The sequence below is a fragment of the Pituophis catenifer genome, unplaced genomic scaffold (assembly GCF_029215685.1).
Source record: "Pituophis catenifer annectens isolate HBS135680 unplaced genomic scaffold, rPitCat1.0.hap2 SCAF_2, whole genome shotgun sequence".
Taxonomy (NCBI): domain Eukaryota; kingdom Metazoa; phylum Chordata; class Lepidosauria; order Squamata; family Colubridae; genus Pituophis; species Pituophis catenifer.
Genome location: NW_027256882.1, coordinates 253,691,069 through 253,718,617, shown reverse-complemented (window position 1 = coordinate 253,718,617; position 27,549 = coordinate 253,691,069). Strand labels below are relative to the sequence as shown.

At 34.6% G+C, this 27,549-nt stretch overlaps 1 protein-coding gene across 2 annotated transcripts in view; it reads right to left on the bottom strand.

Moving 5' to 3' along the window:
* Positions 1-5,293: 5,293 nt before the first annotated feature.
* KIAA0825 (KIAA0825 ortholog) overlaps positions 5,294-27,549 on the bottom strand; it is a 168,804-nt gene continuing 146,548 nt past the window's right edge. For both annotated transcript variants that reach the window (XM_070935756.1, XM_070935757.1), the window contains one exon: positions 5,294-5,565. In XM_070935756.1, coding sequence (XP_070791857.1) covers positions 5,454-5,565 — 112 coding nt within the window. In that variant the 3' untranslated portion in view covers positions 5,294-5,453. The remainder of the gene's footprint in view (positions 5,566-27,549) is intronic.

Here is a 27,549-nt window from a genome sequence, read left to right as displayed (position 1 = left end):
CATTACTTGAACAGTGACTTAAGTGACTTCCACCAGTTCACTGGTGTGACTTTCTTTAAAATATCTTCAGCAAACATATATATCTTGAATGGTTCCTCCTTAGCTTTGAAGTTTATTATAGTTGGCATTACAGATGGATGATTGCTGGATACCCATGTCATAGCTAACTCCTCTTCCTCAGCACTTAAGTTTTGACCCTGATACTGGATATTGACAATATTTGCCAAAAAATGAGCTGGAGACAGTACTTGTCCCATTTGTTTTTTTTAATGCTTGTAATTTAATTCTGTCCATGTGTAGTTCTGTTTTTAAGTGTTCACTCAGTTCCTTCCAAATTTCAACAGCATCAGCAATAAAACAGCTATTTTTCTGTATTTTGTTTAAAGCTTCAGAGATGGGTTTCAGGATGCTCAGCATTCAACATTTCTCTTAAGCCCAATGTTGAGGATTTTGGCTGTGACAGTGCCATCTATTTTATCTCGATTTTCTTCACAAACTGTCATCAGAATAGGCCAGTTCTTGATATACTGCTCAAAACAGTCCACCACAGAGTTCCATCTAACATCTTGTGGGAGCGTTAGCTTGGTTCCACCCATCCTTTTCAGAGCTGCTGCAGCAAAATGATTGTTACGGAAGTATTTAGCAATTTCAACAACATTAGTCTTTATTTCTCGAACACTTAAGTCTTTGGCTAAAAGGTGCAGCAAATGAGCACTGCAACCATATGTTATTAGCTTTGTATTCCCTTCCTGCTCTTCTAAATTTCTTCTCATCTTGGATACATTTGCAGCATTGTCTGTGACCAAACTGCTAGACATTTGAATTTTTGTTCACGTTATTATAGCTTTTACTGCCACTTCTTGTAAGTATTCTGCTGTGTGTACATTTCCTGACGTATCAATTGTTTGTGCAAGGAAGACTTTCCCTTCTTCTGTTGTTATACAAGCACATACAATAGGATCATTGTGGACATTACTCTACCCATCAATACTTAGGTTAACAATTCTACCCTCCAGAGCTGTTGCACATTGCTCCATTTCTCTGTCATACACTTTATCCAGCAGTTTCCCTGCAACATCTGCTCTGCTGGGTGGACTGTATCCTGGTCTCAGTGACTGAATCATATTAATGAAATGTGGGTTCTCAGTCAGACGGAAAGAAGAGTTCGTTGCATAAACAAACTGGGCAATTTTTTCATCAATTAACTCTTTTTCTAATCTGCTATCACAAACTTATCTATGGTGGTTCCAGGAGGGAAGGATTTTTTCTTTCTTTTAGGTGATAGTGATATGTGGCTGTGGGTGTCTGATGATGATGATGCTAATGAAGCACTATCTTGGATGGATAACTCTGAAACTGTAGAACAGGAGGATGGTGATCTTGAAGGTGGATAGTTTCCAGAATCCATGAATTCCCCTAAACAAAAAAGTCAATGCTGTTATTTTATTGTTTATACAATTTCTGCTTATTGTACACAGCACTGCCCCAAAAGGAATATGTGCTTTTCTTCATAACTGTACCAAATGACAATAACATGCAGTAATAATAAGAAATATAATTTTGCTCAAACATGACAGTTCAAGGCAGTCTTTAGAAATATGATTCAATAAAAATGTTTACCAACCTAAAGATCCTGCCTGTTCAAATGTGTTTCTTTGGTCATCTTCATCACAGCACTTATCATGATGTTGCCTCATTTGGGCCACCAGGCCTTGCATTTCTTTGTTGCAGTGTTTGCAGTTTGCACACATGCCTGCCTTACCGATAGGTAAAGGAACTTCATTAAAATATTGCCAAACTGGGTCTCTTTTACGGCCTGCTGCCATTTTTTCCTCCAAGGAAAGAATGTGATAAACCTCAGGTCATACACACAAAAAGATCCAAAGACTTGTCTGTCTGTGGCTGTGCAGTATTGTGCTCAGAAAGTTTCACTTTCATTTTGTACTGCTTGTCTGCTTGCCCCTTCCTCCTCACACTTAGTTTCACTTTCTTCTTGTGCAGATCTATTCCACTCCAAACAATCAGAAAAATATTGTTTCTATTCTATTCACTGAACTTCTTGAAACTTAGCACTGAAGGGGTTGATTCTGTATTCATAGGTTTATAGAACAATAGGATTAAGGTCTTTTTCTCAACTCTGTTCATGTTATAACATTTTTGCTGTGAAGAAGAGGCATGTGATCTCTGCTGAGTCAAATTCAATTTTGAGAACTGCAAAAGTAAACCAAGCATCTGTGATAATATCTTGTAGGCAGAGAAACTGCCCAATAATCTTACAAAAACCTCTGGAAGAACATGACATTGTGAATGGATTAATGGAATTTATTTACCAAAAAATTAAACATATACAGCCTTATTCTACATAATTAAAAAAACTAATCTTTATTTCATGATGGAATAACCTTTGGATGGTAATATATTTTCCTCAAAAAGCATTTTATTTAAAAAAATCCGATTTAAATAAAAAAAATCTGATTTAAATAAAAAAAAATCTGATTTAAATAAGATTCGATTTAAAAAGAGCCTTGATAGTACAGTGATCTACGCACCCTGTTATTAACACAGCTGCCTGCAATTTACTGCTGGTTCGAATCTCTCCAAGGCTCAAGGTTGACTCAGCCTTCCATCCTTTCTAAGGTAGGTGAAATGAGGACCCAGTTTGTGGGGGCAATAAGCTGACTTTGTATAAATATACAAAAGTATGAAGGCTATTGCTTAACACATTGTAAGCCGCCCTGAGTCTCCGGAGAAGGGCGGCATATAAATCAAATTAAAAAAAAAATAAAAAAAAATCTGATTTTTTTATTTTTTTTAAAAAATCATTGATTTTTATCCACCCTGCTTTAAATATAGTTCATATCATTCCATAATATTCTTAGCATGATCTTGTTAATAACCAATTACACATTCAGTAGGTGTGAGTTTTCAGATGATTAAAGTTCAACTCTTTGAGTAATTCTTGTCTCTGGCCAGTTTGGACCAGTCTATCAAAATTTCATATTTTTGTGTGTTACTTCAAAAAACTAGAAACATTAATCAAAGGCACTCCTTGTTACTAAAAACAGTTACTCAAAGAGGCCCCCTTCTCCTGCTCCCATCAAATTGTAGAAGTGATCTTCTACAGATCATGTTTTTTTATGGCTTTAAGTGGTTTTTATTTGGGAACTTTCATCCCCCAAATTGGCTAATGGATGTATATATTGCTTCGTGCACATCCTGTTTCATACTATCTCAACCTGGAAAGTCTTCAGAGAGCTGTGGGAGCACAGGTTCACTTCTGTAGGGAACATGCATTATAAATAAACCTTGAGAAAATAATGTGTGTGAAATTTCTGAGGGACTTCAAAAAAATTCTTTTCAACTCTCAAATAGCACAAAATAGAACAACAATCTTGTTTTAAGTACTTGGGTTTTGTGCTTCCCGATTCAGAGAATTGATACCTTTATGTCTGATATCCCAATGCTCAAGAGATTTCAGGAGGATTTTGGTCTTTTTATCCAGAAACCCATAGTATGTGCCAACTGCTTTGAAACTTTTTGAAGCTAAAATACTGCTACAGTTCCTATACAGAACTGCTGCAATTTCCATTGCTAAGTGGCATACTCATGGGACATCGCTCTTTATGACAGTATTTCTTAGTCATGGAAACCCGTCACAATTGCCATTGTTAACCAAAGACTACCTGTATTCTTTAAAACTGGGAACCTTTCATTTGGTTGTATAGGATACTCCAACTTGATATTCCAAATTTCCAGGAGATTATTTGAATATATATCTAAAATATTTAATTTATGTTAATAATCAATTATTGGCTTAGAGTTCCATAAAGGCCATCTCCAATAACTTTAAAATCTCTGCAGTTTCTAAAGTCAGAAGGACATCAAGGCTGAGCAGTATAGTTTTAACTGCCATTTCTATGTAAATTATATTCATTTTTTGTAGAGTGTTGATAGTTTTAATATTATTGTTATTTAGTAGCCGATTGTGATGATTCTCTTAAATGCCAATAGTAGCCATTATCAAATAAGAATTATTCCAAAGTGTCAGTTTCTCGTGAGAAGAAAAATCAAATCACTTTCTCAATAAAGCCAAGGTGTGTCTAGCTGATACCTTTCTACATAGACAGTCCATAAGCAGGAATTTCCTCCAATTATGAGATGTATATCCTTGTAGTGTCTGAAATGCATATTACTTCAATATGACGAAAAGGAAGTTTGTGATACTTTATCTTCTCAGTTTTATCCTTTGTGTTTTTCTTAAAAAAAAATACAGAAAAAAATACACATAGACAGATACAAGATGTAGTCCTCGATTTATGACCACAATTAGGATCAGAATTGAGTCATAGTCAACTTTACCACCTTTTTTTATCACAGTTGTTAAGTGAATCACTGCAGTTAAGTGAATCACATGGTTGTTAAATGAATTTGTCCATCCCCATTGACTTTCCATGTTAGAAGCTGGCTGGGAAGGTCACAAATGGTGATCACATGACCCTGAGATGCTGCAACCATTATAAATACAAACTGGTTGTCAAGCAACCAAATTTTGATCAGCTGACCATGGCGATACTGCGATGGTCATAAGAGTGAAGACCAGCTGGAAATAACTTTTTTCAGTACAGTTGCAACTTTGAACAGCTTAAATGAATGGTTGTATGTTGAGGACTATATGTAAAAAGAAAGAAGTTACATGTGTGAATGTAACTATGCTGGCAGTCCTTGTTTAGGAACTACAAGAGGGATCAGCAATTTAGTTGCTAAATGAAGCAGTTGCTAAGTGAAACTGCGTTTATGTTTGTACTTCATCTTTCCTTTGCTTTACAGATCAGTGAAGGTTGTAAATGTGAGGATTGATCACAAAGTTACTTTTATCACTTATAACTGAATGGTCGCTAAACAAGGAAGTTGCTAAACAAGGACTACTATAATGGTAATGCCAGTAAATCAAGCAAAGCAATTCATCTATCATTTTTACTTTTGCTTCTAACACATATGCAGCTATCTAGAAAATATCCAGAAAAGAACGTATAATAGTGTTATTTAGCTAAGAGTTAGCATAGAAGAGACAAGGAAGGAAAGGCTTCATGTTTAAGATATGCTTTCTAAATGTTCCAAAAACAGTACATATAACAGATTTAAAGTATGTATGGATCCTACTGCAGATTTTAGTATATTATGCTGTGCACTATATATAATTTACTTTTATATTAACAATTGTTAAAACTTTTTCTCATCTCCTATGTGACAAAATATTAGTAGAAAATAATCAAGAAAACACATTTATAGAATATAAGATGCAACAGTTCCCTAGAAAATGCCAATAAAATAGAAAATGTACAAATTATATAGTTGGGGTTGTTGTATTTTTTTTTCAATGCCATCTTTCAGAAAAATCTATTTCTTTGACAAAAAGAATGAATAACTAAAAGATATTCTTATCAAGTTCTCTGTTATTCCTTATCTTCTGAAGTAAGAGAAAGTGGTGTGAGATAATTTTTTTGTAATTCTTCTAGCATTGCTCTGTCTTCTTCTTTCAGAGTTTCTTTCTCTTTCATCTCCCATCTGAAATTAAATAGATGAGGTATTTATGTTAGCCACACTGGAATAAAAAAAATTAAACTTGTTATTATATGGGAACATATTACAATTGTTAGGTTATTACTGAGCATACAATTTTCTTATATTTTTGTACAATCATTTTTTTTTACAAGTCTAGCACACTGACATGTACGTACTTAAAAAAACACTCTCAGAATATTCCACTCTGTAAACTTCTCAATTTTATTATGTTCAGGTTCTCTTCTGAATCTATTTACTAGCGTATAGAGCTACTACGAAAAAGTATAAAAAGGAACGTAAACAAAATAGACCAGAATTTGTTCCTCTGTGTTTTGGTGCCTGTCAGCAAACACATAATAGATTCTGAGCTCTCTACATCTCTGACTGTGCACTAGAAGCCTCTTATCCCTACAGTAATTACAGACAGGAGGGATGTCTTAAGACACTTATGTCTCAATATTGAGAGGAGGATATATAAATACTAAAAAAACTTACATCCATGCATTTCTTTGCTGAGTTGCCATTATTAAGCAAAGGTTACTCATTCCAGAATCAGCCAGCTTAGAAACTCTGCACAGGAGTCATCTAAGTGTCCATGTTTAGCATTATTATTCTGCACACTGCTCGACTTCACTTGCTTCTGACCTTTGCAATGTTAGCTACACCAGCATAGTTGTGAGAGATAAAATCTTCTGGGTACTCATTTTACCAATTTATTAATAATGCATATATTTTCTCACTTATTTAATTCGTTGCTGTCAAGGCAGAACAACAAAGAAAAACTTGTATATAACCTTCTCCTGGGCAAGCTAGATTGAACAGATAGAAGAATACAAAGGTACAAGATGGAATAATTTCTGATTTATGAAGAAGAAGCTGAATAGCTCATTACAAAATAATTTCAGTGACTGCTTTGTTTCAAGTTCTGTTTATACTGCAATGTTCAATTTTGTGCTCCTCTTTTGACAGCCTGCTCTATGTAGAGGGCTTGAAGTAACTCCCTCTTGGGTGGAAGGGACAATTTCCACCTGTCTATTGTTTTGGAAATGGACAGACTTGGAATGAGACTATGTGCATTTGTTTACTTATTTTAATAAATGGATTAAATATATTTTATTTATTTTTAAAATTAAATTAAACTTTTATGCTGCCCATCTTCCCTACAAAATGACTGGGCATTTGACTAAATGAAAACTAGATTTCTTACAAATATCTTGTACCCTGTTTCCCCCAAAATAGGACATCCCCTGATGATAAACCCAATCTGGCTTTTGAGTGCATGGCAATAAGCCCAAGTGCTTATTTCAGGGTTCAAAAAAATATAAGACAGGGTCTTATTTTCAGGGAAACACGGTATGTTAATTTAGAGTAAGAAGTACTTGCTCAATGAGCCCATGAAAATTGGGAAAAGGGTGCAATGGAAAAGCAGCAAATAAGAATAATAAAGTCAGAAAATGCAGACAGATATGTCACATATCTTCAATAATTTCACATGAAATACATTAATTTAACAGGCAGAGTTCTTTTTCTACTCCATGGTGTATCACAAAGAATGAATCCCACACGTCTAATAAGCATAATATGAATTTATGACTCAGTATTTTGAAATCACAAATTTAATTTGAAGTATTTATTTTAATAAGATAAAGTTTCCTGTTTTACATATAACATAAACTATAAATAAAACATTTAAAAAATAAAATAAAACATTTAAATATTTGTGAAATTGAGTAACACAAATATGGCACTAAGATACTCCTTATATGACAAGCTGTTTATCCACTTATAAATAATCATAAGAGAGTTCAATTCAGTAAGAGCTCCATCTTCAGTAGCAGTTTTCTATACTTGTTGAAAATGTCTATTACTATTTGAGTGATAAAAATTTGATTCTAAAATGAAAACCTAGGGGTATATCAAGTATAATTTGCATGCTTCTTAGATGTAATTGCATTATTATATTTAAAGAAATCCAGAAATATAAGAAACTCTGATGCCAAGAAGTTATTTTCATTTGCATAAAAAGCAGAACTTAGTATTGAAAGCTCCAGAGATGTCCACAGCAGAAATGCCTTTATTAGCATATCCAAAATATATTACATTATTTTGGCAGCATCAGCTGGCAAAATGTGATCATATACCAGCTCAAGTTAGATGAATCTGTTCATTTTAAAATCCTGGCTCTGTGAGTAGAACTGCCAGTTTTCAATTTATATTATTCCAAATTAACAATGTGACTTTCAGATAAGTCTATTAAATCTATAACTGGCACATACCTTATTTAGGATTATATTAGCATGTTCAAAGATTAAATTAAATTTGCTGTCCAAATAAGTAATAATTTGGTCCAAATCTTAGTGACAATATGGAATACTTGGTTTATGATTAAAAGAACAATCATAACAACTCTGAAAATTTATCCCAGACAATTTTATTTTCATACAGATTGTAGAATTAATTTTGTCATAATTTATAGGCATGTACATATGCCTAAATCTTGTACTCATATGAATTAGATAAAATATCATGAGCTTGGGTGGAATTACATTCTGTAATTATTTTATTTTACGGTTAAAGAACAAAATCATGTTCTATATGCTGTACATATGTGAATACTGTAAATAGCAATACAGTTAAAGATTTAGCTGGATATACATAGGTTGTAATTCTGAAAATGTAATAAGCCTTATATTTTATATGTTACCGTATTTTTGGGAGTATAAGACGCACTTTCCCCCCCCCCAAAAGAGGGTGAAAATTTGGGTGCATCTTATACACCAAATGTAGCCCTGCCCACCCGCCGGCCCCCATCCTTTGGCCTCTGCCTCCCAGAAATTTGCCTCCTTGCAGCAAACAGCACAGCCTGTTTCAGTTTCAGTTTATCCTGATTAACACAAGCAGCTGATTGTTGGTTGGATCGGCCTCCCAACCATCAGCTGTTTCAGGCTGCAGGGATTGCCATTGTCTATTGCCGCCTCCACGTGCCCCATTTTTGGCCTCCGTGCACCCCATTTTTGGCCTCCGTGTGCCCCATTTTCCGCCCATTCCAATCCCCATTGCATGGAACGGGTGGAAAATTGGGTGTGTGGAGGTCAAAATGAGCACGCAAAGTCCGAAAATGGGGCGCAGGGAGGCGGCAATAGGGTATGGCAATCCCTGCAGTCTGAAACAGCTGATGGTCGGAAGGCCTATCCAGCCAACAATCAGCTGCTTGTGCTAATCAGGCTATGCTGAAAATGAAAATGAAACAGGCACTTTGCTGTTTGCAGCAAGGAGGCAATTTGCTGGAAGGCAGAGGCAGATTTTTTTTCTTGTGCTAATCAGGCTGTGCTGAAAATGAAAATGAAACAGGCTGTTGGCTGTTGGTTATTTGTTTCAAGGAGGCAAATTGCTGGGAGGGACAGGCAGAGGCAGATTTTTTTTTTCCTCCCAAAAAAAGGTAGGTGTGTCTTATAGTCCGAAGTGTTTTATACGGCGAAAAATACAGTATATATATATGCCATAGAGAGGAAATGGTCAAGCTATTTTCCAAGGCACCTGAAGGCCAGACAAGGAATAATGCATGGCAACTGATCAAGGAGAGATTCAACCTAGAAATAAGAAGAAATTTTCTGACAGTGAGAACAATCAACCAATGGAACAAATTGCCTTCGGAAGTTGTGGGAGCTTCATCACTGGAGGCTTTCAAGAGGAGATTGGACTGCCATTTTTCAGAAATGGTGTAAGGTCTCCTGCTTGAGTGGGGGGTTGGACTAGATGACCTACAAGACCCCTTCCAATTCTGTTAATCTAATTTAATCTAATCTAATCTCCATGATAAAAGTCATGTAAAATGTGCTTTCAGAATTCTATATTTTCTTAGATTGAGGCAGTACCTATTTGTGATCTGCATGGTAGCTGGGTGTGTAAGTTCATATATATTTGCACAAACGCATCTGCACACTGCAGAAGGGCATCAATAGAGTACATGCATGTAGACCACACACATGCCCCAAAACTCACCACACCAAGCAATGCAATCTGAAACAATATGTCACTATGGACTGTATGAAATAAACACCAAAAGCTTAATGATTTAATCAAATTTGCTTTTTAAAAATCACTTGAAGTGAAAAGAGCCAACTTTAAAGAAGTCAGAGGAACAAAACTGCTACCTTAGACAATTCCTCTACTTTCCCCAAAATGATTTAGTTGAGTAGGGTTTCTATAGAAGAGAATACAGTAATTTGGATATACTATTTTAGCCCTAAACTGCAAGTGTACATTGCAAGAGGAAAACCTTAAAGGGTACAATTTATTGTTAATTTAGATTATGTTGTACTAATATTGATATACAGCTATTTATACAGCTATTTATATATTAGAAATCTTTGGATCGACAAATCTGAAAACACCCATGAGTTTCCTTCAGTCTTTACCAAAGTAAGTTTTAAATAAGCTTTCAACTCCAAAAAAAATGGGAAGGAGGAGTAAAAACAGCAAAAGTGTGATTGATTTTGGCAAGTTACAAACAGATTAAGGTGTAGATGGATTCTAAATAAGATTTTGGAACTAACTGAAAGAAATCTTCCTGTGGAAAAAATGCTTTTGTTTTGAATTCTCTCTAGAAAAAATGATAGGATGAGACTTTGAAGGTTGGATACTAAAAGGAATCAGAAGAAACTAAAGATTGCAATTAAAAGAGAAGTTAAATACATTTGACGTACTAATAAAGAATAAAGATTGAAGGATATTTTTGAACAATGGGCTTGTTTCATTTGAAGACTGTTTGCCTCTATAGATAGATTATGCTTAAAGGATATTATAAAAGAGTAATAAATTTAACCTGCCAAGATTTAGCATGATCTGAAAGTGAATTTAAAAATGACAGGCTACAAGAATGATATGTAAAAAGATGCTATGCTGGACATACAAATGAAACTCTGCTGATGTCTTAATAATTAAAATGGATATAGTAATAACAAACCAGGAGAGTGGCCTGGATAATTTTCCTATAGTGGATTTACAAAAGAGACATATCAAGTTCTAGCACTTTATCTGAAAGGACTAAAAATCAAGATTGTTAAAAGTAAAAGGAAGGAATATAAAGTTGGTTTATTTGATTAAAGTAAAAATAGGTATTTTTTTATCTTTGGTGACCCTTAATGGACTTTTGCTGATCAGGACTGAAACAATGAGGCTTTAAGGTATGTGAAGAGATTTTTAGTATTTTAAGAGAAGGTGGTAGTTTACTTAAATTGTTTGTACTTGCGATGAAGGGGGAAGTCATTTCTTTATATATTTTCTTTCTTTTTCTTTGCTGTATTTTTGTTTTCTTCTATGTTTATTTCTATTTTTTCTTTTCTGCACTTTCTATTTTTTCTTTTTTTAAATTTATATTAGTTTTTGTACTTTAATAAAATTACTTTTTTTTTTTGAAAAAGGAAAGGGTTTTGGCAATTATCTACAGCAATCTGCAGTCCAGAGCAGGAATCTACTACTTTAACATTCCTGACAGTTGGCAATCCAGTTTCTATTTAAACCTATCACTGAAGAACAGTCCAGTATCTCCCAAGGCAGTTTGCTCAATGTTGAGCAGCTCATACAATTAGGAAAATTTTCCTGACATCCAACCAAAATCTATTTCCATGTAATTTAAACTTCCTCTGTTCTATAACAACACTGAACAATTCTGCTTCATCTTCTACATGACAGCCTTTCAGATGCTTGAAGACAACTGCCATGTTTTCAAACTTCTCATTTCCAGACTAAATGTATCCACTGCCTCCAACCATTTACCATAAGTTGTTCTTCCTAAGCCATTTATTTTGGTTCCTCTCTTCTAAACACAATCCAGTGTGGCAACATCTAGAACTGAGTAAAATATAGGGGACCAAGATGATAAGTCTAATGTGTACAGTATAGATGTGTTGATAGATATTGATATATTGTCTGTGGTCATTACATCTGTTGTCACAGTTTAAGGCTATATGTTTTTTTGCCATTTCTGTATAACTTGCAATTGTTCACTTCATTTCCCCTTTCAAACATAGCTATCTTGATCTTTATTTATCAAATTTTAGATCCATATAGTTCAGATTTTATACAACCTGACATTTTCTGCAAAACTTTCAAACTCTCAGATAATACACACTATCATCTTCATGCAAAAGTACAGCTACTCACATCCTCAACCAATCCACACCTGAGATTACTACCAACTGTCTTGTGTATTTATTTATTTATTTATTTATAAATACATTAAACCATTCAACACCCAGTGTTGAACCATTTGCAAATATTTAATTTCTTCCCCGCATATACTTTACTTCCATCACATTCAGCCTATATATGGAACATATATTGAAGCAGGATTGGAAGAATATAAACTTTTAAAATTAGTTTTAAATTTAGAGGAAGAAATATAACCTGTGATATGCTACTCTGATAGATGAAAATACAAAGCTAAACTAAGGAGTACTGTGGAAAAAATAGGACTAATATTAAATATAAAGAAGAATAAACTAATAACAACAGATACAGCAATCAAATTTAGTGAAGATACTGAATTAGTAGATAGCTTCTGCCTTTTAGGATCAACCATCAACATTAGAGGAACTGGGAGTCAAGAAATACACCAGAGACTAGTACTTGGTAAGCTAACACTGAAGGCCTTGAAAAAGATCATTGGTCATTTTTATTTTTTAATACAGAAAATTAAAATACAAACTCCAAAGGAGAAAAAATGGAGATTTTACAAGAAAAAAACTAAATTTATTAGTTTATCTTTATTTAATCTTTATTTAGAACTTTGCATTTATTAAGTTGTTCAATGATCAATGTTACTTGGTTGCCTGCATGATTCTGATCTTTGTAGATATACACACATCACAGAATCCAAATATCTTTTTCAAGGCCTTCAATTCCAATGATATATTCCCAATCCCACAGGTGCAGTTTTTACAAACACATTAAACAAGCTGAAAGCCATCCCAAAAGCAAATCACACCCACATATATTTTAAGAGCACCAGCATGCCTACCCTCCCTGTCCTAATGTTCCCTTTAATTGTATTCATTTTATGTAGTCAATTCATGCTTAAATTTATATATATTATCTAACAAATACAAAATAAATAAATAAAAAATAGCATGCTTCCATTTAGATTAATTACTTCTGAAACCCTATTTGTCAATGTTCTTGAAGAATTTATTAGTTTCACCATTTTTTCTTGGGCATTAATATTGATAGCATTTATTTCAATTCTATTCCTTAATATACCACTACTATTCCACACAAATCTCTAGACTGCAAAACTTGATCATGACCAGATGTGTCCATACATACATATTTATTTCTCCTAAACATAATAGTTGTGGTCAATCAAGGATTTCACATAACACTTTTCAGTAAAATACGAAAAATGAGAACCAGATTATCTGTCTTTGCTATACCCATGTGTCCTTACTGCTAAGAGTAAGAACACTAGTAAAAAGATTGGGCATATTTTGCCAGTAAACCACAAGTGCAGCTGAAGCCCAGCTATACTCCAAGCTTTCTTGCCCACGCTGTTTTATGCAAGATGAGATTTTTGTCTTAACCTTGAAAGCTGAAGTTTCTTGATGTAAAACTATTTTGATTTGTTGTCTGAGTTTAATTTTAATTTCTTATATTCTGTTTTTTTAGCTAAGAGTGATTACATCCACAATTAATAAGCACAATAAATAACCACAATTTACTAGGTACATTTATTTGTATGTTCTGATATAGAAAGACTACATTAACACCCATCCCCAAAAGCTGCAATAATTTAAAACAATGTAATCGCAGGAGTTTTATTAATAAACCCTTGAAAGACACTTGTAAGATGTTCTATAGACAGAAATAGCCAGACCTTCTTGAACCCTTCTTGTGATTAATTAGAAAATCTGTCTTAAATATTTTTCTCTCAAGTGTAATAACCTTGTTAGACTTTGTCATTAAGAACTGATAAATAAATGCTTGGTTAAGCATAAATAACTTGATAGTAGTAGCAAAGAGTGATGATCTTGGTTTTATACAAGATACCCATGGTTTCATTTCTAACTTACAGGATCAAACAGTATAGATTATAAAATAACTTCTAAAATACCAAATTTAGTTTTAAATTAGTGCTGAAGAACAGCACTAAAACTATTATAAGCTAAAATATTTCAGAATATTATTTCTCTGTGCTGTTTCTTTTAAAAACAAAAGAACTATATAAAAAAATAAAACCAAACCAGAATCAGTGGTTCTGATTATACCCTTTGATTACAGAAAGCATAGTTTTCTCCATTTTCCTTGCTTTTCCTGAAAAAGCTTTGCTGGATCTGAAGTTAAATTGTTTCATAAATTTCACACTAATTCCTAATGGAAGCCCTAAGATCAAAGGCTTTTTTCTTGGGGATTTCTGATGGAGGAACATCTCTATATTCTGAACAGCCCACGGAAAGAGGATTCAGGAGGATTGCACATGGCACAACACAATATCTATATCTATCAATAGGTACATTTGGTCAATATCTAGCTTCTATTTGTGTTCTATGGTTATAGTGGCTTTGGGGGAATTTTTAAGGACTAAGGCCTGCTGATCATAGTTCCATCCATCTCCAATTCAGTTCTGAACATGCAATAGACATTATTACATTTACAGAACTATGCTTTTTACTCAATTAATCCAAAAGCTCCTTGCAACTTTCCCAACACATCCTTCATTTCTGAATGTCTGTAAACATTGTAGCACGCAAGGTAATTTTTGAGTGCGTCCTCCAAAAGAATGACCAAATTCCTGGAGGGTTTCATAAAGAGTTTCTTCTTTGCTTATTTGATAGCACTCTCAGCTTTAAGGGATAGTGATTGCAGCTCCAGTGGCTTGGATCTATTTCGGTTTCAAGACATTGCAAAAACTTCATTGTCCCTATTAAATCCACACAGCTTATAGTGTTCCCTCCAGGTTATCTGCTTCAGGATTGCTTCAGGATTTCTTGGCAGACTATATTTTCAGAAATACACTTGAAGGAGTTTAGTTGCAGATCATAATGTTTCTCAGGATGGAAAGCCTCAGTAGGTAGCAAGGTAATCCATGGAAAGTGGTCACAACAGGAGAATTCCATTTTATTAATCTACCATAACTGACAGCCATTATCTGAATTAATAACACTTGAATTCAAATATACATGTTCTGATCTGACCAGAAGTGACAACAAAAGTGCACGTTACTAGAAGATCATCCTTCCAAAATACCCAGTAGAAACTACTCGCTTATTGAGAAGTCAGACTCTCCTTTGAAATTTATTTCATCGGACTATATTAAAGAATATCTTATCTCAAGCCATTTAGAGTCTAACAGAATTCAGGTAGTAGATAAATTTTATATATACATGAATGTCCAGGCAGCTTGGCTGAGACACCAGTGGATAGCTAACAGAGAAAACTCTTTTCATTCAGATGATTTTCTTTAATTTGTCATCATGAAAGGGCTCTTGACACTTGGACAAATTTGGCTAAATAAGAATTGACTGATACTTCTCATGTTTCCATAATAATAATGAGAAGACAGTAAATGTTTCCATGGTATCATGGTTTAGGAGGGTTGCTGTATGCATTTTCCACCTCATTTCTGATTATTACCAGGATAGTTCAAGGTAAACATTTTCACTGTATTTTTTTTTTTTTTACTTAGACCTGAAAGAGTTGGAGCAAGGAATCTTTGTGGAAGTTATCCATCAGACAGACAATCTCTTTCTAAGGTAGACCTAGAATAGCTACAGCTCAATAAATGGAAATTAAAAAATTAAGGCTACCATAGAGTGGTCTGCTCAGGCTGTAATAAGACTGTCTTAGCATTAACACATCCATCCATCCATAACATTTATAAAATTATTTGAATTCAACTATTTGAAAAGCTAATGTCTTTCAAGTTGGAATTTAATGAAGATTTGTTAACATTTCCCAAAACCAACATTTTGAAAACATTGACAAAATCTCCATTAAATTCTAACCTGAAAGATGCCCACATCCACTAGAAATATTTTCATTGTATGCTAAAAGATTATTTTGGTCAAGCCATTGAGCCACTGCAGCAATACAGAACACCAGAGAAAGAAAACAAGACTGTTTATACCACGTTTTCTAACAAAATAGATAGCCACACAACTTTTCCAAAGTGTCTGATCACTCATCTCTCTACAGCAAATCCACAAAAGCTATGAAAAGGATAACACTACCATACATTAAAAACATTTTAGAGACAACCAACAGACTATTATAACCACACAGAATCACTGTAGTGCACACCAACTAAAGCCCTACAAATAATAAATAAATTGAAAAACCCATGAGCCAAGAGGAAAAACCAAGAGTCATCTATAACAACGTGAAGACTGCAGCAACCACTTTGTATGACACATAGACGGAAAACTACAGAACGCTTCCATGAACACAAATTAGCAGTCAGAGGACACAATGAAATCTCCTTAATTTCACAACACATAGACAGACAGAACCATAATTTCAACTGGGAAACTGTCATTATCCTAGACGAAGCTAAATCTAAAAGCTCTATAGAATTCCTGGAAGCTTGGCATTCAGACAAATCAGTCATCAATAGAAATACTGAAATAAATCATAGATCAACTGGGACCAGAGGTTTAGTCTTCTGAACTTTCAGACTTGTGCTGGAGTCTATCCTCAGGCAACTTCTTTCTACTGGAATATGTGCTTTGGGCTATTCTATGAGTTGTATTTGTGTGGTGCCTTCATATTGGCTGATTGGTGTGTGGATGGTTGATGACTGGCTGTTGTTTCCTTGTGCTGCCAAGCCCTTTGCTCCTAAATACCTGATAAGAATTCCTGTTGACTGACAAGGGACTCATTTCCCAGGCTTCAATCATTTCACTGACTATCTTTGTACCTTCACAGCCAACAATCTTAGTAGCTGTAAAATTAAATGTATGCCCTCGTTCATTGAAATGTGCGGCTACCAATGAGTTCAGGTCTCCCTGTCTGATCCAAACATTTATTGCAAGAACACTTGCTTGTGTTCTTGCAATAAATCATATTTACCATTCAAATAAGACAATTAAAAAGAGCTAAGAAGAAAATACCCAGCATCCAATACCTAGATAAACAGGGATTGATATCCGGCAAACAATCAAGGAAAAAATATTTGGAACTACCAAGGAGAAAACCACACCCTATCAAAATTGGCAGGGCAAGCTACTGTAATGAAACATCAGCAGAGAGCACTAAGAACTACACAAACCCAATTCTGGAAGAAAATTCAGAGCAGTGAAGAATTGGAGCACAGTAAAGTTTGGGAAGGAAGGATCCCTGAAAAGCAGCCAAGACGTTCGGGGAAAGAAAAGTTGCTGAAAATTAGCCAGCACAGAAAAAAAGAACCTTAATATGCACTAGTCTTTGCTACCTTAATGATTCTGAAAGACAACTAGGCAAAGGCCTTAACTTGTAAGGATGATTATCTATCTACATACATAACCTGTATGTATAAGTAAACGTAAACGAGCTATTTTAAAGAATTATATCCTGCTATACTAGATGTTCCATGTGACACAGGAGTGAAAATTGGTACCAAGGGAAGGGAATTACTTTCTAGCACAGACTGACCATAATAAACTGATGGCAGGCAAGATTTGCTTCTTATCTGAGGATTTATTGTAATTATGTTAAGATTACAGTGGTGACTACCCTCTAACCTGTTTTGTGGTGTAATGATCCAATAAAAAGTGGCTGTGTGACAATCACCCAAGTATCATGGGTGCTAGAATACCATGTTGCAACAGAATATGAACAGATGAAAACTGCTGAATACTATTAAGCAATTCTAAGCAAATTGCTTGTGCTTACTTTCCATACTACAGTAATCTGTACTAACCTGATCATGCAGTTTCTTTACAACAGGAAGACACTAAACCTTTCTAGCAATTTTCCCCAATTAGGGCACTAATTTCTCTGTGAAACCCATTGAGAAAGCAGTGTTACTGAGTTCATGACAGAACTCACTGAGGAGTTCAAAAAGAAGCAGATATATTATAATGTGGAATCATTAGTAATAGTTGTTGACCATGTCCCATTGATCTTGGGGTTGCTCATTGGAATTATATAACTCAATATACGCAAAGAGCTGAGAATCCAGAATAATTTCTAACATACAAGGAAATGTTTAATCATTTTACTAGTGTTTTGGAATATAACCCAATTGCGCATTGTTATGGGCAACACTAGAGTAAACATTTTTATAAGGAATGTCCAAGGAGCTTGACTCAGAAATCTTACCACATAGCTCTAGTAAGGCATCAGAAACAACAGAAATTAGCAGCACACATGAAAAGAGTTGATGCTACAATACCAAATTTATTAAATATGCCTTCCTCTACCTATTTATCTTATAGATCTGTGCACTCTTCTTTATGTAATGAGTTTGTTCTAACTAGAACCAAAGCAATCAGCGGGAACCATAAGGAGATATACAGTGCCTCATAAAAATTAATTTTAATAAGGAAGAATCTGAATTTATAACTCAGCAAGTTTATATTATTACGGTTTTCACACAGTTAGATGATCAGACTGGATTTGGCATTTTTATCCATCTACTGAGTCCTTTCTAAGGATCTCGGGTTGGCAGATGTGGAGGCTTTGTGGTGGTAAGGGTATCGTCACAGGATGTAGTCAAAGGGTGGGTTCTAAATTTGTTTACTACCGGTTCTGTGGGCGTGGCTTATTTTGTGGGCGTGGCTTGATGGTCTTGTGACAATTATTTAGGATTTAGCAGAGGTACTGGTCTACCAGGCTTTTAACTGCTTGCAGAGCTGTACCAATCTACCCATTTATTTTTGCAGGCACTGGTGTACCCATTTATTTATGCAGGCACTGATCTACTCATGTATTTTTGCAGGCACTGGTCTACTCATGTATTTTTGCAGGCACTGGTCTACTCATGTATTTTTGGAGGCACTGGTCTACCCATTTATTTTTGCAGGCACTGATCTACTCATGTATTTCTGCAGGCACTGATCTACTCATGTATTTTTGTAGGCACTGATCTACCCATGTATTTTTGCAGGCTCCGGTCAACTCATTTGTTTTCTTTTAACACTGATCAGCTGTAGGGCGGCCCTTTGAAGCCCCGCGGCAAGAGTTTAAACAGTTTTTTTCCCTCTAGCCATCAGCTGGGACTCAGGAGGCAGCAATAGATTGGGGGTGGGGCCAAATAAAAGGTAAGAATAACGCAGGGGGTGGGGCGGGGGGCCAGAACCAGTTCGGTGATGTCATATCGTCACCGCTACCGGCTTGGCGGAACCGGGCGGAACCGGAAGAAACCCACCACTGATTAGTCTGTTTAAAGTAAAGCTGCCTTTTGCAGTTGACTTATGGTGAATTTGCCAATGCCGATGCTGTCTAAGTGATGCTCCAGTTGTTTTGGGATTACACTCAGGGTGCCTATTACTATTGTTATTACCTTTGCTTTCTTTTGCCACAGTCATTCTATTTCTATTTGCAGACCTTTATATCCTCCCCAAAAAGGTGACTGTGTGGCTTATCTAACTATGCTCATGATCATACCATGTTAAAATGGCAGCCAACAGACTAAAGTGCATCAACTAAAGTAAATTGAAGATGGCATTAAATTTCATTGTACCATGTACCATGTACCATGACACTAAACTAAACTAAACTAAACTAAACTAAACTAAACTAAACTAAACTAAACTAAACTAAACTAAACTAAACTAAACTAAACTAAACTAAACTAAACTAAACTAAACTAAACTAAACTAAACTAAACTAACCTCTGGGCTGTGGATCAATACCGATCCATGGCCTGTTAGGAACTGGGCTGCACAAGCAGCGGGTGACCGAGCGAAGCTTCATCTGCACATGCATGCATGCCCTCAGTCTATGGAAAATTTCTATTCTATGAAACCGGTCCCTGGTGCCAGAAGGTTTGAGGACTGCTGACCTATGGGACCATTTTCCTTCAGTTTATGATCCCTGCCTTCAAAATTACTCAAAGGAAGAATGGGAAGGGGAAAAAAACAACCAAAGTTTGGTCACTTCTGACAAGGAGACTAATTTAGTGTTGTCGCTTTCCTCTGTCGTCAAATGCTGAATAGCCTTCTCAAGGGCAATTCTTACATGCTTTTGATAGCAGTACAAGAAAAACCTCTGGAGGAAAAAACCCCCATCTCTGCATATTTTTTCTTTTTGTTAAAATATTCCAATCTGTATAGGATTTGAGTTTACCACCTTTGGATCAACAGCTAGGAGCTCTTAACTATTCTGCTCTTTAAGCAATTGGATTTGAAAACCTTCTTCAAGAGTTTAGCTTAATTCCCTCTTCAGAGCTCTGAGAACTTCAGGGGATAATGACTGTCAGTCACAGCTTTAACAACTTCCTCTCAGTGTCCAAGTCCTCTTCATCCATTGCTCTGGAATCTGAGCAGCCATGCTCATATTATTCGTATCACTCCCAGGTCTGTACATAAGGAGCAGAATCAGGAAGACAATCAGCAGTTGGAAAAACCAGGTATGGAGGCAAGTTAAATCCAATACTGATATACAATTGTCAGTGAGTTTTCCCTTTAATCCGGTGTTTCCCAAACTTGACCCTTTGAAGATGTATGGACTTCAACTCCCAGAATTCCTCAACCAGTATGCCTGGTTGAGGAATTCTGGGAGTTGAAGTCCATACATCTTCAAAGGGTCAAGTTTGGGAAACACTGTTTTAATCATTTAATTCCTTCTACTTCAAACTTTCTGCCTTGGTGGAATAAAATTAAGAGATAAGGAAACAGAATCAGAGAATGGGCCTCTAAGAAAGAAAATTTTATGTATTAGGCCTAAACCTGCCTCTAAAAGAATGTTTAAAACTTGTTTTTAGTTTTTTTTTAATCTAGCATATCATCCATGTCAGTGAAATCTGAGCCAATCTTCTCCTTCCTATCCTGTAAATAGGGAGATGTAAGGAATGTCCATTAGCAACTAGAAAGGACACATTAGGAAGGGCTCTTTAAATGCATTTCTCTTCAGTTGGTTGAATTCGATGTCCTGCACTTATTGTTTTACTCTGGAGGTTCTGTAATGATATGAACAGTAATATGTTAGGTTTTATTTTTACTGACCTCGGAAGGATGGAAGACTGAGTCAATCTTGAGCCGGTGAGATTCGAACTGCCAAACTGCAAGCAGCCAGCAGAATTAGCCTGCAGTATTGCATTCTAACCACTGTGCCACCACAAAGGATCTCATAGATTTCCTCCTTGTTCAGATCAATTAAATATTTTCAATATTCACAGGAGAGTATTTAAAAGAGACACGCAAAATTGTCTAGCTCATTCATTTTTAAAGAGGCTGACACAGTCTCTGAGTAATCTTGCCCCACTGCTACATCTCCCAATCTGCTTTCAGTTCTTTCTTCGTCTGCAAACCATGTTGCTGTTGTCTTCTTCACAATCAGTTCCCTTTTCTCTCAAGTCCTGCTCTTATTTTTTTTCCTCTTCCCACTTTTTTCACTGATTCTCTCTTGCCAGTGCACAGCCATTGCAATCTTTATTTTATGTTCCCCTGCCCCTTTCCTGTCCCCATCACCAGTAACAACTTCAGTCCAAATATTCATCGCTCTTCCTTGCCTCAGACTTAAGATCCAGTTTCCCAAAGATCCCCTTCTCAGGATCCAGTTCTGTTCTCCATTCTGGTTCTCCCCCATATGTAGGATTCAGCTATCAAGATCAATAAGTAACTTCTTAGGACAAATTTAAAAAGCAATTTGAAACTCTGTTAAAAATGAATAACTACCGGTAATAAAGATGGAATTAAGACTTAGTGTCCATGCAACACAAATCTGTTTTCTAGTTGTGATAAATGTGTTTTTCCAAAAGAAAACAACATTAAGTTTGGAGAACTATAAATATAACAAGTTAAGCATTTATCCAATTTGTGAAAAACATTTAGAACTAGGTGGCCATATAAAGAAACCCCTGATTCAGCAAAAAAGTTCACATTTTTAAGATAAAACAGGAAGCACCATACAGCCATAGAAATGCCTAGGTGGATATACTAGAAATAATAAATATATTACAATATTCTATGCACAAAATGTTTTATATATGATTGAAAAGGTACTATGAATAATATATAGTACAAACCTACATCAATTTTGAGCATTTTCTGTTTGCATATGGATACATTATATTAACATTTGTCTGAATGAAAACAATACAGGTTTGTTACATATTGGAAAATTATACATATCCCTAAACTGCCAAGTCAATGAAACATACCCACTAAGGGCTTTAAGTAAAGGTAATTGCTCTATGTGTTTACAATTGCTTAATTACTTTACTTTGCCAAAAAAGGTCGTTAAAATAATTTTGAGACTGAATTAAGTTTAAGGATTAACTGTATGCTGTATATTCTAAGTAAGTTCCATTTAGCACATTTAATAGATGTAAAAGCTCACAAGTGATGATATAAAGGATAATTTACGCTTGCAATGCATTTTTATCCAATTAATAGATTGCCTGTGTGTTGCATATTTTGCATGACAAAAGAGGTGAATATTAAACTGCCATTCATAATGAAAATGCACTTTGCAAATTAGAAGTGCCGAAACAGAAATTTTTCACCCTGTTTAGGAAATAAACAGTCCTTAACCAATTAAACTGCATTGTAATAATTCTATGATTTATTGCAAGTTGTTTAACTTTCAAAACTTGGCTAACCCATATTAAGGTCACAATCCATCATGTCTTGCTTGGAAAGCCAGCAAATAATGGCTGTTGTATTAGCTGCTTTTGATGATAGTATGAAAGAAGTATTAGCACTTGTCAACAAAACTGCTTACAACATAACATTAGCATGCATGGGCTGCTGTACCTATTTATTATTCTGGCAGCTTCACACATATTGTTACAAGCTTATAAAACATTTTGTTGGGTAGAAACCAATGTACACTGTTGATTTTCTGATAGACTGGCAGCACAAATGTCTAGACTGACTTAGTTCAGTTTAAGTGTAAATAGAGACAAAAATTTTTCAACCTGTTCTCTTATTGATATTGAAAAGTGCTGAATTATTCAGCATCTAACTCTTCTGTTTGTGTCTATCACAGTTATCAATTACCCATCAGTCTACTTGTCAAAACAGAATGGATTAATGTAGCTGAAAACAAGACAAATAAATAGATACTATAACAGGGGTTCAGAGTTGACAAACTGTCAAAGGGAAATCCAGGCAATGACATTTACCGTCAAAAGGGGGATAGCTGGCTTGAGAGAGCAAACCATACTTTCATGAGCCAAGAATGCACTTATCTTATTGTAGCTAAAGGAAATCTGATTACTCTACTAATACATTGACAATACTTATACCACAATAATCAATATAAGTAGGTATTCTGTTGTACAAATATCTTCAAAATCTTATACAGAATATCTTGTAAATTTTAAAAAATGGAGCAATATAAATACAATTTCAATTATTGGGAACATGTTATGGATTTTTAGGGATAGAATTTAAAAAGTGCTTACCAAGATAGAAAAATAACATCTGTCAAACCCAGGCTTGCCTCCATTCTGATCTTCAGAGAACAAAGCACTTGGTTTGAAGCCATTATTTCCAAACATCATAGGATAATTTGATTTCTTCAGGAGGAAGGTTAGTAATGACTACTAATTTAAGTTTAGTTTTGGATTACTGTAAAGATTTTCTTTTATTAATAAATGTCTCCCAGACCAGTTTAAAATAATTATAATCACTAAATTCTTGAAACACTACAGAACTATTGCTTCAGATTACCAATATTTTCATTTAGATATTATTATTCTGTAAAGTCAATGCACCAGCACTTAATGGTATCTCATAGAGCTTCTTTGGAAAAATTAACACTTTTAATTTAATGAAACTTTTAAAAATGTATATCTTAACATTTCATATGTTAAAATAGTTATTCTTGGATAAATGTGTATATAATTGCACCTTTTATCATTTTTAAAGAAGTTAATTAATTATTACAGTGCTCTATAGTATAATACCATTAACATGATTGTTTGACAAATGCCAAATCATTTCATTTTGTGGAATTAACAACTAGAATCAGCTAATTTAAACATGGAGATACTAAGTAAGAGGAGGAAGATTATAAAGAAATGAATGTACAATCAGGTTTGCTAGATGTGATAAATGTTAAAAACTGTTTCTAAAACTGCTGTATCTCCTGGAATGGGATTATGTCAAGGTTGTGTAAAGAGCCAATGTTATTGTTTCTTAATTAAATATGTTCTGCTTTATTAGTTCCATGCAAAACAAAAATAATATCCTGTTCTATACTATCTATATCAATAGCTGTATCAATATCTTTTTATCTATCTATCTATCTATCTATCTATCTATCTATCTATCTATCTATATCTCAAACTATATAGATAGTATCTATCTATCTATCTATCTATCTATCTATCTATCTATCTATCTATCTATCTATCTATCTAATCTATCTAATCTATCTATCTATCATCTATCTATCTATCTATCTATCTATCTATCTATCTATCTATCTATCTATCTATCTATCTAATCTATCTATCTATCTAATCTATCTATATCTCAAACTCTCTCTATAGATAGTAGATATCTATCATTTATCTATCTATAGAGAGAATCTCTATCTATCTATCTATCTATCTATCTATCTATCTATCTATCTATCTAATCTATCTATTTCTCAAACTCTCTATAGATAGTAGATATCTATCTATCTATCTATCTATCTATCTATCTATCTATCATCTATCTATCTATCTATAGAATCTCTATCTATTTATCTATAGAGAGAATATCTATCTATCTATCTATCTATAAACATGGGCTATAACTTTGACCCTATTACAATTAGAATCTTTAGTTAGAAGGAATATGCAATCTGTTCCTGTCAAGAAATATATAAATTGTTTAATTCTAAGTTAGGGATATGTTTTTCTAAGTAAATACCATAGAACACCATCCTTGCAGAGGAGAAACAATACTCCAGATTTCATCAGGAGATGATCCAACAGTGACAGAGGTGACCATTATATTTCACATCTATAGACAAAATATTGCTAGATTGAAGACTCTACTATCACTTTGTGAATTGTTAGGGAGGGGCTACCTTCATCCTCTTTCTCTTTCCTCTTACTCCTCTAGAATGCATTCCTTCCTTCTAGGAATCCACCTTCTCACTACATTCTGTTACATTGTTGCTTCAGCTCCATTCCAGCTCTGAATAAGCACTAATGGATGTTGCTCTTCAGTTGCAGCCTTAGGTGCTGATGTGCAAGATGGCTGGACCATTCTCCCTCCTATAATCCACAAATGCAGGTACTCATCCCACCCATCCACTCACCTACCCACCCATTCACCCAGACAGACAGGCAGGGCATAGGTTGGTCTCACAGGAAGAGTCCCAACACACTGTCAGGTATAGAAATAGCAATAGCACTTAGATTTATATACCACTTCATAGTGCTTTACAGCACTCTCTAAGTGGTTTACAGAGTCAGCATATTGCCCCCAACAATCTGGGTACTCATTTTGCCAACCTTGGAAGGATGAAGGCTGAGTCAACCTTAAGCTGGTCAGTATCGAACTCCTGGAAATCTGTGGATCTGAAAATTATAGCAAAAATTGCATGTATCTCTGTGATTGAAGGAAATAAATACAGTTTTCTCACTCTTTCCCCAGATTTATGTATTTTAAGCAAGCTAAATAGATTATCTGATTTGCTAGTTAGGAATTTCTCAAAATCAAAGAAATTTCTGGATGGCTCAATCAATGAATTTAATGACATCACAGCTGAATTACTTAATTCATATATATATAATTACATTATACATCTAATTGATAATATTGTTTATAGTTACTTCTATGCAATTATGAACAGGCAGTGCTACTTTATCCTGCCTATATGAGCCCCACATTTTATACAACTAATCTTTATCATATCAGCATGCATGTTTTATTGAAATATATGATAAATCTATGGCCAATTCTGAACCATATTATTATTTTAAAAGGTAGACTTATTATTTCAATAGTTTACAGAATTGAGAGGCAATTGCCATAAAGTGTTTTAAATCTCAAACCTTATTGGCCTTACATTCGCCTCTGAATTTATATAAATCCCTTATTTTTCCTCTCCACCATTTGGCAATCATGTTCTATACCAGGGGTGTCAAACTCAATTTCATTGAGGGCTGCATCAGGGTTGTGTCTGACCTCGGGGGGGGGCTGCCCCACCCCGAGGTCAGAGGGTTGGCAGAGGGTTGCAGGAGGCTGTCCCAGTTGAAAATAGAGATTGGGCAGATTGTAAATCATTTTTTCTGACATAACTTTGAAACATTATTCAAACAACAAGAACTACCTATACTTGAATCTTGGCAGTTTGTTTTAATGTAACTAGCTTCAACTCTGTGTACAGTTTGTGTCAAGCTTTAGACCAGAAATAAATTATAACTCTTTGGAAACTTAACCTTTCTTCAGCAAATGGTTTAACTTGGCAAAAGTCTCTGAGTCATAATTTGACTACTTTAGAATTGTTATTGCATAAAATAATGAAGATTTATACACAGTAAAATAAATAAAATAAGCAAAGCAAAGCTCAAAAACATTATATTGGTCTACGGTATGCTCCAAACTCTTTAACTTTTTTTCTTCTGTATTTCTGAATACCTAACTGTTTTTTAATAGCCTTGGAAGGCACCTAAATATTATATTCACATCATCATTCTCTCCGGCCTGAGAACTACTGTTAATTTATATATTCTAATATAAATGCCAGATAAATATTTTCTTCAGGTAGATAAGTTATTGAGGAAATATTCCAAACAACCTAGGTTTTCATAAACTAAATTGAGTTTATCTATTGAGAATTAAGCTTTTAATTGATCAGATTTTTAAAAATGCCATTGGGTATATATCTTATCAACCACAGTAAAGTTTTGGCCAAATGTATCCATTTCTCCCTAATGTTCCCCTGCAACAGACTCTACACAGAATGTTCATAAATGTTTCAATGCTATAAGTCCACTGTGAGTTTCTCATTTGCACACAGAAAATCTCATTCTTAATGTTGGCTTCTCTACCTAAGCCTAGGAAGAATTCATTTGAATGCTAGGACAGTGGCTGTCCACATATAGATAATGCTGAGCAATTGAAGTCAGTGGTCTGTGCTATAGGCAGCTTCCTATGTCCTAAATTTGGACATAAAATCTTTTCCTGACAAATCATGTAACCTTAACTACTGAATGTTGTATGACTGAGGCAGTGTAAAATCAAATCAAATCAAATCAAATCAAATCAAATCAAATCAAATCAAATCAAATCAAATCAAATAAATAAATAAATAAATAAATAAATAAATAAATACTGAGTAATTAAATGAATGAAAAAGGTAGTCGTGCAGAAAATACACAATATATTTTGGGATTGCTGTATAATGTTTCTGTTATAAAATACGACATTGGTGGAATTTATTATATTTTGCACAATGTTCAACATAAAGCAAGGCACAGTACAATTTTTATTACATGTTATGGTAGTTACATGTTATGGTAGCCTTCCCAAATATTATATAACATCCAATTGACATTAAATCTAAAAAACTAAATGTATTTTGAAATACATACAAATAAAAAAGTGAATAAAATGTTGGTGGTACTTAAACTATGATGCAAGGTAGTGGGAACACAAATATGGACTATAATATCCAGTAAATCTAAAATATTTTATATTCTAAATATATATTCTTAGAATATAATCCTAAGAATATTTAATATTTATGAGCCGAGGTGGTGCAGTGGTTAGAGTGCAGTACTGCAGCTACTTCAGCTGACTGCTAGTTCAGCAGATCAGCAGATCAAATCTCACTGGCTCAAGGTTGACTCAGCCTTCCATCCTTCCGAGGTGGGTAAAATGAAGACCCAGATTGTTAGGG